Source organism: Amblyraja radiata, chromosome 25, assembly GCF_010909765.2.
Source record: "Amblyraja radiata isolate CabotCenter1 chromosome 25, sAmbRad1.1.pri, whole genome shotgun sequence".
NCBI lineage: Eukaryota > Metazoa > Chordata > Chondrichthyes > Rajiformes > Rajidae > Amblyraja > Amblyraja radiata.
In genome coordinates this window covers 36,448,181-36,460,592 of record NC_045980.1, presented here as the reverse complement: position 1 = coordinate 36,460,592, position 12,412 = coordinate 36,448,181, and the positions used below count along the sequence as shown (strand labels likewise).

The 12,412-nt window shown below is 45.1% G+C and overlaps 1 protein-coding gene across 1 annotated transcript; it reads right to left on the bottom strand.

Moving 5' to 3' along the window:
* Positions 1-489: 489 nt before the first annotated feature.
* ran (RAN, member RAS oncogene family) lies at positions 490-9,202 on the bottom strand. The gene is made up of 7 exons (XM_033043912.1): positions 9,098-9,202; positions 8,506-8,550; positions 6,074-6,158; positions 4,897-5,022; positions 4,629-4,816; positions 3,087-3,257; positions 490-934 (listed from the first exon to the last, which is right to left on the bottom strand). The coding sequence occupies exons 2-7, from the start codon at positions 8,539-8,541 to the stop codon at positions 890-892; spliced, it is 651 nt and encodes a 216-aa protein (XP_032899803.1). The 5' UTR covers positions 8,542-8,550; positions 9,098-9,202; the 3' UTR covers positions 490-889.
* Between the last annotated feature and the right edge of the window lie 3,210 nt (positions 9,203-12,412).

Sequence of the window (12,412 nt, the reverse complement as noted above, 5' to 3'; positions counted from 1 at the left end):
CTTACATGGGTATGACCGCACATTAAAAACACATTTTTTCCAGCAAAATGGCACCGCGTAAAAATACTGATTTCCTCAGCAAAATACAGATTTTCAGGTAGAATACTGAAATGCTTGGCAGCTGTTTATGACAGTCCAAGCCCATCTATGCAGAACATAAGTATTGGCAATCCACTAGCACACAAGGCCACACACACACACACACAGCAAGTCTTTGCCTTGTTAACATAATAGAATGAGAGAAGTTGAAGACTTCATACACTTCCTTAATCAGCCAGATCCTACCATGTCATAGCTACACAATCCGGCCTCACATCCACACTTCCATTCGTGAGCTTCTACCTGGAAACCTTGGGGGCAGTTTCAAAAACCCCTTATGTGAAGTTTCACATTCCCTCCATGGAAAGTCAGTTCTCCCCCGCCCCCCCCAAAAAAAAAACACGGCTACAGCAATGGCTGCAAGCATTACTGGTTAATAAAAACAATATCTTTTGGAAGCAATGCTGAGCACTTTAATGCCACAATTCATGGAGTCATTTGGAATACAACTTTATTAAGATCACAACTTTATGATCTAAACCAAAAGTTAACAAAAAGTAGGAATGACATTAACATACAACTTGAAACGATGTATTGTGATTTTACTCGTATCATAAATTAAATTATGCACTCAAATGTTGCAGTTTTTGAAGTTTTAGTATCAAGTACACAGGTCTAGGTGTGAAGAATATTGTCATACTGCACAGCATTCACTCCCAATTTCAACTCCTTTAGCCTCCCTAAAGATTATAAGCATTTAAGCTCTGTTCAGCTAATTAACGGGCAAACACTGCATCACATGACAGCTGCCTATAAAACTAGGCTGCTGTGTTCGACTCCAGCCTCTAATTCACAGGTCATCATCTTCATCTGGCAATGCAGTGTCTTGAGCAACCTGGAACGTGAAAGTAAAGGCAGACATTTTAGTTAAAACAGTCCACAGGACACTTTGTACTCGTAAAGAATAATGGCACAAAAAGTAACACTATTCAATGTGAAGTCCACAAGCCACCTCCCAAATTTACACCCAATTCATTTTACAATGAAAAGTCAATTATGATTCTTCAATGTAACCTATAGAAGTATATCAGGAATTTTTATTTATTTATTTATTTTTTTTAAAGATAGTTTGGAAAAACAAACTTGCAGATAAATTAACATCAGACCAATTAGATTTTACTTTTAAACCCCCACAATGTAAATCTCTTTGGCCAATTCATCTGTTTAAACAAAGATAGAATCTGCACCACTTTCAGTGCCCTCCATAATGTTTGGGACAAAGACCCGTCATTTATTTATTTGCCTCTGTACTCCACAATTTGAAATTTGTAATAGAAAAAAATCACATGTGGTTAAAGTGTAGATTGTCAGATTTATTAAAGGCCATTTTTATACATTTTGGTTTCACCATGTAGAAATTACAGCTGTGTTTATACATAGTCCCCCCATTTCAGGGCACCATAATGTTTGGGACACATGGCTTCACAGGTGTTTGTAATTGCTCAGGTGTGTTTAAATGCCTCCTTAATGCAGGTAGAAGAGATCTCTCAGCACCTAGTCTTTCCATCACATTTGGAAACCTTTATTGCTATTTATTAACATTAAGACCAAAGTTGTGCCAATGAAAGTCAAAGAAGCCAATATGAGACTGAGAAACAAGAATAAAACTGTTAGAGACATCAGCCAAGCCTTAGGCTTACCAAAATCAACTCTTTGGAACATCATTAAGAAGAAAGAGAGCACTGGTGAGCTTACTAATTGCAAAGGGACTGGCAGGCCAAGGAAGACCTCCACAGCTGATGACAGAAGAATTCTCTCTATAATAAAGAAAAATCCCCAAACACCCGTCCGACAGATCAGAAACACTCTTCAGGAGTCAGGTGTGGATTTGTCAATGACCACTGTCCGCAGAAGACTTCATGAACAGAAATACAGAGGCTACACTGCAAGATGCAAACAACTGGTTAGCTGCAAAAATAGGGTGGCCAGGTTACAATTTGCCAAGAAGTACTTAAAAGAGCAAACACAGTTCTGGAAAAAGGTCTTGTGGACAGATGAGACGAAGATTAACTTATATCAGAGTGATGGCAAGAGCAAAGTATGGAGGAGAGAAGGAACTGCCCAAGATCCAAAGCATACCACCTCATTTGTGAAACACAGTGGTGGGGGTGTTATGGCCTGGGCATGTATGGCTGCTGAAGGTACTGGCTCACTTATCTTCATTGATGATACAACTGCTGATGGTAGTAGCATAATGAATTCTGAAGTGTATAGACACATCCTATCTGCTCAAGTTCAAACAAATGCCTCAAAACTCATTGGCCGGCGGTTCATTCTACAGCAAGACAATGATCCCAAACATACTGCTAAAGCAACAAAGTAGTTTTTCAAAGCTAAAAAATGGTCAATGGTCAAATGGCCAAGTCAATCACCCGCTCGGAACCTAATTAAGAATGCCTTTTATATGCTGAAGAGAAAGCAAGCATAAGCTAAAGATGGCTGCAATACAGGCCTGGCAGAGCATCACCAGAGAAGGCACCCAGCAACTGGTGATGTCCATGAATTGTAGACTTCAAGCAGTCATTGCATGCAAAGCATATGCAACAAAATGTCATTAACATGACATTGCTGTGTCCCAAACATTATGGTGCCCTGAAATGGTGGGGGACACTATGTATAAACACTGCTGTAATTTCTTCATGGTGAAACCAAAATGTATAAAAATGGCCTTTATTAAAATCTGACAAAGTGCACTTTAACCATGTGTGATGTTTTCTATTACAAATCTCAAATTGTGGAGTAGAGGCAAATAAATAAATGATGTGTCTTTGTCCCAAACATTAAAGAGGGCACTGTAGATGATTTATATACATCAAGCTGATGTGTCGAGGAGCTGCAAAAATGGGTGTACATGAGGCAGAATGATTCTACATCCCCCTCAGCTCATGTACAGCTCACCCATTAAACATTGTAAAGTGCTATTAAGCAGAAGACATGCCTCATTTTTTAAAGTGGGATGTGTTTATGGTGTTTCACTAATACTGTACCTTCAGATCCGCCTCATATTGTCTTGCTAAGTCAGGATCCATCTGAACCTCTGGGGGCGCCAAGGCCGGCATAGCAACAAACTCCAAGTTGGGATCGCCAATGAGTTTCCTGGCCAGCCACAGGAAGGGCTTCTCAAAGTTGTAGTTGCTTTTGGCAGAAATATCATAGTACTGCAAGGAAACAAGCAACATTAGCATTGTTGGGGTTAGAGCAATTGTGTGAAGGTGAGTGGCCTCACAGGAGCTACATGCACCATTCCACACCGACAAACATTCTAGAGATTAAAACAGGGATTTAGGACAGATTGAAACCAGTGGAACAAGTTTTAAGAACATGTAGTAATTCAAATGTATTAGTCTCATTATATTTCAAAAAGCTGAACGTAAATGGTTAAATACAAAAAGCAAAGCCCAGTTCATTCACAAATTAAACGAGTTTGCCCAGCAATTGCATGCCACACCCTCCATGGTATAAACTCCAGCTGCTAGTTATAACATTAATTTCACAACTTTGTTTAGCCCCGACACTCCAACCAAATTAAATTTAAATCTCACAATCACTTCCAAAAGCAATAGATCTATTCAATAACTTCAACACTTGCACTGGTTTCCATCGCTCAATGCTTTAATTTAAGCAGGCAGATCAATTGAACTAGGCCTGCCTTCCAAAACGTATGGTGCCCAAGCATGTTAAAACATTTACCAAACAAAGCCTCAAGGAGGAATTCACTGAATCTGTATTCTGTACTGAAGCAACTAGATTTTACCAGAGCTTTAACTTACAAAGACCCCTCTGAATTGTTGCTGAGTACAGAATTAGGATGCCTGATGTTAATGAACAACCCACAACACAAATGGCATCTCAGCTAACATCTCCCACACTCTCCAATGCAGCTATTTCTTGCTCTGCAACGGAAGTCCCAGAATTCCTTCTCCTTCACACCCATTCAGCTCCGTAAAAGACAGAACAGTGGGTTCTGATCGACTTTGGCGAGTCGTTTCAGCAGACGCTGCCCACCATGCCATCCCACAAGTTCAGTAATCAAAGCACTTCATTGCGCCCCATCGCCTCACCTGATAACAAGTGCTGCCAACCACTGCAGCACGACTTCCAAATCCAGGACATTTCACAAGTTGCAAAGGAAATGGAACTGTGGAAATTGTTAGTTTGCTGGCCACACCCAAAAAGCTAACCAGTCACCAAGTGAACTCGTTAAAAAAATTTAATTAGTTAGCAGTAACCAGACTAATGCTTCTTTAGATCTTTACCAAACTAGAATCACTGACAGTAAAGGCACAAATAACAGCTGGGCACAGGTTTGCAAAATACAGACTCCCACCCTCACAATCCAGTAACAACTGGCTTCCTAGGGGCACACTACAAGGTTCTAGGGTTGGATTTGGAAAGGGTTGGAATCTAAAACAAAGTGTCCACTAACAATGGACAGTGAACAGATCTCAGTGCTGAAAGACCTCCCTCTCAGCACCCACTGCCAACGTTGGCAGATCTGCAAACGTACCGAACATTGACAAACGGCGTACCTGAAGGTTTTTCTTCCTGTGGAAGATGATAGATTTGGCCTTCACTTTTCTGTCTTTAATGTCAACTTTGTTGCCACACAAGACGATGGGGATGTTCTCACACACTCGCACCAAGTCCCTATGCCAGTTAGGCACATTCTTGTATGTCACCCGCGAAGTTACATCAAACATGATAATGGCACATTGAGCTGTTAAAGAAATAGCAAGTAAGAACCCCAGATACTATCAGAAATACCACCGTCAGGAGCTGCGGGGTTTAAATCCTTACCTTGAATATAGTAGCCATCACGGAGACCACCAAATTTCTCTTGACCAGCCGTGTCCCACACATTAAATCTGATGGCACCTCTGTTAGTATGGAACACCAGAGGGTGAACTTCAACACCCAAAGTAGCTGCAATGGGAAATCCAACACATTACTCCAACATCCACATCCCCAGATGAATATGACAATGGGCAGCTGTCAAATAACATTGTCCAGCATGATGTGAAAATGAAACATAGAAGGCAGCAAGAATCCACTCCTGGACAGTATGGGTTGGTGTAATGACAGTGCAGATCCAGAATATGAAGCAATTTACCCAAATGTATATAGTATGGAAACAAGCCCATCAACATAAACTCATCCATGCTGAACAAGTGCCTTCCCATTAGCCTGCATTTGGCCCATACCCCTCTAACCATTTCCTATCCATGCACATCCAAGCAGCTTTGAGAGATTTTTTGCAGAATCTTTGTATCTATAAAAATTACAGCATAAAAGGCAATATAAACTAAACAGCACGTCTTCATTTAAAAAGTGAAACAAAAAAGCTTGGTGATATACTTGCATGGGGTTACTAAGGGGCCTTAAATAGAGAAAACTGCTACAATGGACCACAGTTCTGAGGCTCTAGGTTGTACAACACCTTGGTAAAGAACTAGCAAGTGATCTGCAGACAATTCTGGGGCACAGGACTGATTCAAGACCTTAAATGTACTAGGTTGCAACCATAGAGCAACCAGTTAAAATAGGTATACGCTGCAGCCGTTTTCAGAGCAGCAATGTATTCAAATTATTGGTGAACATCAGCAAGATTGGTTCAGCAACTTCTCTCGTGATCGGGTCAGTCAAGTAAGTTCTGAAGTAATTTATAAGCAACTTTAAAAATCTCATCGTTGATCTAGAATGGGGCAAATTAAATATTTAAGGAAACAAACAGGAATAATTTCCACGCTTATGAAAGTGTGGTCATTCCTCACCAATGAAAGGTGTGAGATGAATTGAAATAGGTTTGTCAAGAATCAGAAGATAGGCACAAAAGGCTGGAGTAACAGCGGGCCAGCATCTCTGGAGAATAGGAATAGGTGACGTTTTGGGTCGAGACCCTTCTGCAGACTGAGAGTCAGGGGAAAGGGAAAGGAATCAGAATAGCTACCTGCATCGTGTCACTTAAAGCACTTACCTACATACTTCTTTTCAAATTCACCAGTCAAATGGCGCTTCACAAAAGTAGTTTTACCAGTACCACCATCTCCAACAAGTACAAGCTACAAGAATAATGATTCAGTCAGTATCTTTTAGTGAAACAGGTTTAACCAATAAGGCAGGAAAGCACAATTCATGACATGCAATAAAGTAGCCCTGCCTACACATTGGGAAAAGGGTTCATCTTCCTGCTATTGAAACCACCCAGAATACAGCTAAACATGCAGTTAAGTATAGTCACATTCACTAATGGCAAAGGGACAATAGTCATTATTCCTTTTGGAATCAATTCCTCTATTGGCATACTTCTTGCCTTTTATTCCATTCCATATTGAATTGAATTGAATACATTTTATTAGCCAAGTACTCACATACAAGGAATTTGCCCTGGTGCTCCGCTCGCGAGTAACAACACGATGTACAGCAGACAATTAAAAATAAGACATTATAATTTACACATGTGAAGAATGAAATAAACTACCAGAGCAAAGGGAGGCTACAGACTTTTGGTTATTGAGTAGAGTTAATGCTTGCGGAAAAAAGCTGTTTTTATGTCTGGCTGTGGCAGCTTTGACAGTCCAGAGTCGCCTTCCAAAGGGAAGTGCTTCAAAGAGTTTGTGGCCAGGGTGAGAGATGATCTTACCCGCTCACTTCCTGGCCCTTGCAGTGTACAGTTCATCAATGGAGGGAAGTTTTTAGCCAACAACCTGCAGCCGCCGGATGTCGTGCTTGGTGGCTGAGCCAAACCAGACCATGATGGAGAAAGTGAGGACAGGCTCTATGATGGCAGTATAAAACTGGACCATCATTGCCTATGGCAGGTTGTGTTGCCTCAACTGCCACTGGAAGTACATCCTCTGTTGGGCCTTTTTGACTAAGTAGTCGATATCACCATTGTCAGGCTACACTCAACAATTTGCTCTAGTTAATATAACCCACAGGTCTAACCTTACATCAATCCCAGGGTGCGCGGGCAGGTCACATTTGAGAAGACTGACAGTCCCTAAACAGATCATGTGATAAACACATCATTATAACTACATCCAAATGACCAAAGATGAAGGAAAACTGATCAAACAATTGTACTCCCACCCCAGTCCAATTACTCCCTAAAAAACATCCACAAACACAACTAACAGCCAAAAGAACTATTTATTTTAGATAATTTGAAGAGTATTATAGAGATTAAAACATGCACTGCTGGGTCAACACATGGGGCAATACAACATTTTGTGGGATACACATCTAAGTAAATAATGCCTTAGCACAGGGGACCTCCAGCTACGAAAACCCAACTTTACCAAAACATTTAGTCTTGATCATAGAGCCATGTAACACAGAAATAGTAGACACAAAAACCTGGAGTAACTCAGCGGGACAGACAGCATCTCTGGAGAGAAGGAATGGGTGAAGTTTTGGGTTGAGCCTCAGAAGGGTCTCGGCCAAAAACATCACCCATTCCTTCTCTCGGGATGCTGCCTGTCCCGCTGAGTTACTCTAGCTTTTTGTGTCTATCTACGGTTTAAACCAGCATCTGCAGTTCCTTCCTACACAGAAACGGGCCCATCAGCCCAACTTGCCCCATCTACGGTAGTCCCACCTGCCCATGGTTTTACCAATATCTTTCTAAACGTTTCATAGCCTTGTACCCGTCTTTTAAATTGTTGTAGTACCTGCCTCAACTACTGTTGAGTAAATCACTCATACTCACAGATCTGGTATAACAGTATTTATTGAGTGACGTATACAACGCACTACAGCATGTTACTCCTACCATGCAGCAGTACTAACTAACAGCACATGTCACGTTGTGATAACATGAATGGTGTGATAGTAGACGGAGCACTACATTGATGAGTAAGTAATGTAACCAATCTACAACTACCTCTGTTTTTAAGAAGGAACTGCAGATGCTGGAAAATCGAAGGTACACAAAAAAGCTGGAGAAACTCAGCGGGTGCAGCAGCATCTATGGAGAAGGGTTAGGTTTCGGCCCGAAACGTTGCCTTTTTCCTTCGCTTCATAGATGCACCTGCACCTGCTGAGTTTCTCCAGCTTTCCCCATCATCCATCATCTGTTTTAAAGCCCTCTAGGCATTAAAAATACAAGTCTACTGGCTAAAATGAAATATTAGTAAAATACAAGTTTATGAATGACTGGACATTTTACATTGCACTGGTTTTGGTACAGGGTAGGGTAAGAGTGATGCTCAATAAAACTACAAGTACATGCAAGTCTGGAGTTCCTGGGTTGGGACAAGGACCGCTCGCAGCCTAGGCCAGAGGGCGGGAGAGCGGTCCGAGGGGTTAGGAGAGAGGATGGAGATGTTAGGGGAGAGGATGGTGGTGTTAGAGGAGTGGATGGAAGTGAAGGGGTTAGGAGGATGGGGACGGGCGGCGGCTCCTTACCTTGAATTGGACTTGAGGTTCTCCCTGGTCTCCCATAGTTTGAAACTGCGAGGGAAAGAGAGGACACGCGGTGAGCGGCGGTCTGTTTCTCCCTCCCTTCCCCCTCCTCCCTCCACCTCCCCGTAACAAAGACACCCCGCCAGCCCCGTGTGTGTCCCCGCCAGCCCCGTGTGTGTCCACGCCAGCCCCAGGCTGTGTGAGCCCGTGCTAGGCCGCGGCCCGCTTCCCGCCATTGTTCAGGCGCGGCCCCGCGGGGAAGAGGAGGCGGCCCGGACACACGCAGCGACCCCGGGCCCTGGTTGGGGACAACGGGTAGGCCAGGCCAGGCCCGGCCGGGCGCGGGTGGATGGGGCCGGGGCCTAGAGCCCGCGCTGCCCGCCGCCTGGGCCTTGGCCTGGGGCTGAGCCTGAGCCTGGGGTTGGCGCGCTGCGGCTCGGCGCGGCCCGGTGCTGGGCGGCCGGGGTTGGGGTGGAGGGGGAGGGAGGGAGGTCGGGCCACTGCCCCCCGGTGATGGGGGGGCCCGGGAACGCGGCGGTGGTGAAGGGGGGGGCCCGGTACTCCGGTCACCGCCACAACCCTCCCGCCAGCCTACCTTCCAGAAGCGTCTATCGCTCAAAATGGCCGCTCCAGCCTCTAGTAGCCTGCTGCCCGCACCACGTGACGCTCGGCGCGGCGCGTCCCCGACCTCGTCGTGCGCGTTCCCGACCTCGTCGTGCGCGTCCCCGCCGGCCGCGGCGCTGCGACTGAGCATGCGCGCCGGAGGGGGCGGGCGCGGTAACGTACGTGCGTGCGCGCTCTCGCGGCGGCGTGCGTGCGTGCGCGCGCGCTCTGGCGGAGGGCACGGGCGAGACGACGTCACCGCGCATGCGCGGGGCTGTTGGCGGGCACATGGCAGCGGCTCCTTGTTCCCCGGGGTTGTTGCTGCTGCAGCGGTGGCGCCGCCATGCAACCGTGCAGGGTATGCATTGCTGTCGACATGCAACCGTGCAGGACATGCACTGCTGTCACCATGCAACCGTGCCGGACATGCACTGCTGCCGCCATAGAAACGTAGAAAATAGGTGCAGGAGTAGAGGCCATTCGGCCCTTCGAGCCTGCACCATTCGCCATTCAATATGATCATGGCTGATCATCCAACTCAGTATCCTGTACCTGCCTTCTCTCCATACCCTCTGATCCCTTTAGCCACAAGGGCCACATCTAACTCCCTCTTAAATATAGCCAATGAACTGGCCTCAACTACCCTCTGTGGCAGAGAGTTCCAGAGATTCACCACTCTCTGTGTGAAAAAAGTTTTCCTCATCTCGGCCCTAAAATACTTCCCCCTTATCCTTAAGCTGTGACCCCTTGTCCTGGACTTCCCCAACATCGGGAACAATCTTCCTGCATCTAGTCTGTCCAACCCCTTAAGAATGTTGTAAGTTTCTATAAGATCCCCCCTCAATTTCCTAAATTCTAGCGAGTACAAGTCGAGTCTATCCATGCAACCGTGCAGGGCATGCACTGCCGCCGCCATTCAACTGTGCAGGGCATGCACTGCTGCCGCCATGCTCCTGGGCATTTGCAATGCAGGACCTCTGACATAAAAATGAGAATTAAAAACCTGCAAAAGTGCAGCAGGTCGGGCAGCGTCTGAGAAGAGAGTTCAGGGTACAGTTTACATAGACAATAGGTGCAGGAGTAGGCCCTTCGGCCCTTCGAGCCTGCATCGCCATTCAATATGATCATGGCTGATCATCCAACTCAGTATCCTGTACCTGCCTTCTCTCCATATCCCCCGATCCATTTAGCCACAAGGGCCACATCTAACTCCCAATGAACTGGCCTCAACTACCTCTGTGGCAGAGAATTCCACAGATTCATAGAAACATAGAAATTAGGTGCAGGAGTAGGCCATTCGGCCCTTCGAGCCTGCACCGCCATTCAATATGATCATGGCTGATCATCCAACTCAGTATCCCGTACCTGCCTTCTCTCCATACCCTCTGATCCCCTTAGCCACAAGGGCCACATCTAACTCCCTCTTAAATATAGCCAATGAACTGGCCTCGACTACCCTCTGTGGCAGGGAGTTCCAGAGATTCACCACTCTCTGTGTGAAAAAAGTTCTTCTCATCTCGGTTTTAAAGGATTTCCCCCTTATCCTTAAGCTGTGACCCCTTGTCCTGGACTTCCCCAACATCGGGAGCAATCTTCCTGTATCTAGCCTGTCCAACCCCTTAAGAATTTTGTAAGTTTCTATAAGATCCCCTCTCAATCTCCTAAATTCTAGAGAGTATAAACCAAGTCTATCCAGTCTTTCTTCATAAGACAGTCCTGACATCCCAGGAATCAGTCTGGTGAACCTTCTCTGCACTCCCTCTATGGCAATAATGTCCTTACTCAGATTTGGAGACCAAAACTGTACGCAATACTCCAGGTGTGGTCTCACCAAGACCCTGTACAACTGCAGTAGAACCTCCCTGCTCCTATACTCAAATCCTTTTGCTATGAAAGCTAACATACCATTCGCTTTCTTCACTGCCTGCTGCACCTGCATGCCCACTTTCAATGACTGGTGTACCATGACACCCAGGTCTCGCTGCATCTCCCCTTTTCCTAGTCGGCCACCATTTAGATAATAGTCTGCTTTCCTGTTTTTGCCACCAAAATGGATAACCTCACATTTATCCACATTATACTGCATCTGCCAAACATTTGCCCACTCACCCAGCCTATCCAAGTCACCTTGCAGTCTCCTAGCATCCTCCTCACAGCTAACACTGCCCCCCAGCTTAGTGTCATCCGCAAACTTGGAGATATTGCCTTCAATTCCCTCATCCAGATCATTAATATATATTGTAAATAGCTGGGGTCCCAGCACTGAGCCTTGCAGGTACCCCACTAGTCACTGCCTGCCATTGTGAAAAGGACCCGTTTACTCCTACTCTTTGCTTCCTGTTTGCCAGCCAGTTCTCTATCCACATCAATACTGAACCCCCAATGCCAGTGTGCTTTAAGTTTGTAAACTAATCTCTTATGTGGGACCTTGTCTAAAGCCTTCTGGAAGTCCAGATACACCACATCCACTGGTTCTCCCCTATCCACGCTACTAGTTACATCCTCGAAAAATTCTATAAGATTCGTCAGACATGATTTACCTTTTGTAAATCCATGCTGACTTTGTCCAATGATTTCACCACTTTCCAAATGTGCTGCTATCCCATCTTTAATAACTGACTCTAGCAGTTTCCCCACTACCGATGTTAGACTAACTGGTCTGTAATTCCCCGTTTTCTCTCTCCCTCCCTTCTTAAAAAGTGGGGTTACGTTTGCTACCCGCCAATCCTCAGGAACTACTCCAGAATCTAAAGAGTTTTGAAAGATTATTACTAATGCATCCACTATTTCTGGAGCTACTTCCTTAAGTACTCTGGGATGCAGTCTATCTGGCCCTGGGGATTTATCGGCCTTTAATCCATTTAATTTACCCAACACCACTTCCCGGCTAACCTGGATTTCACTCAATTCCTCCAACTCCTTTGACCCGCGGTCCCCTGCTATATTCCGGCAGATTATTTATGTCTTCCTTAGTGAAGACGGAACCAAAGTAGTTATTCAATTGGTCCGCCATATCCTTGTTCCCCATGATCAACTCACCTGTTTCTGACTGCAAGGGACCTACATTTGTTTTAACTAATCTCTTTCTTTTCACATATCTATAAAAACCTTTGCAGTCAGTTTTTATGTTCCCTGCCAGTTTTCTTTCATAATCTATTTTTCCTTTCCTAATTAAGCCCTTTGTCCTCCTCTGCTGGTCTCTGAATTTCTCCCAGTCCTCCGGTATGCTGCTTTTTCTAGCTAATTTGTACGCATCATCCTTCGCTTTGATACTATCCCTGATTTCCCTTGTTATCCACGGATGCAC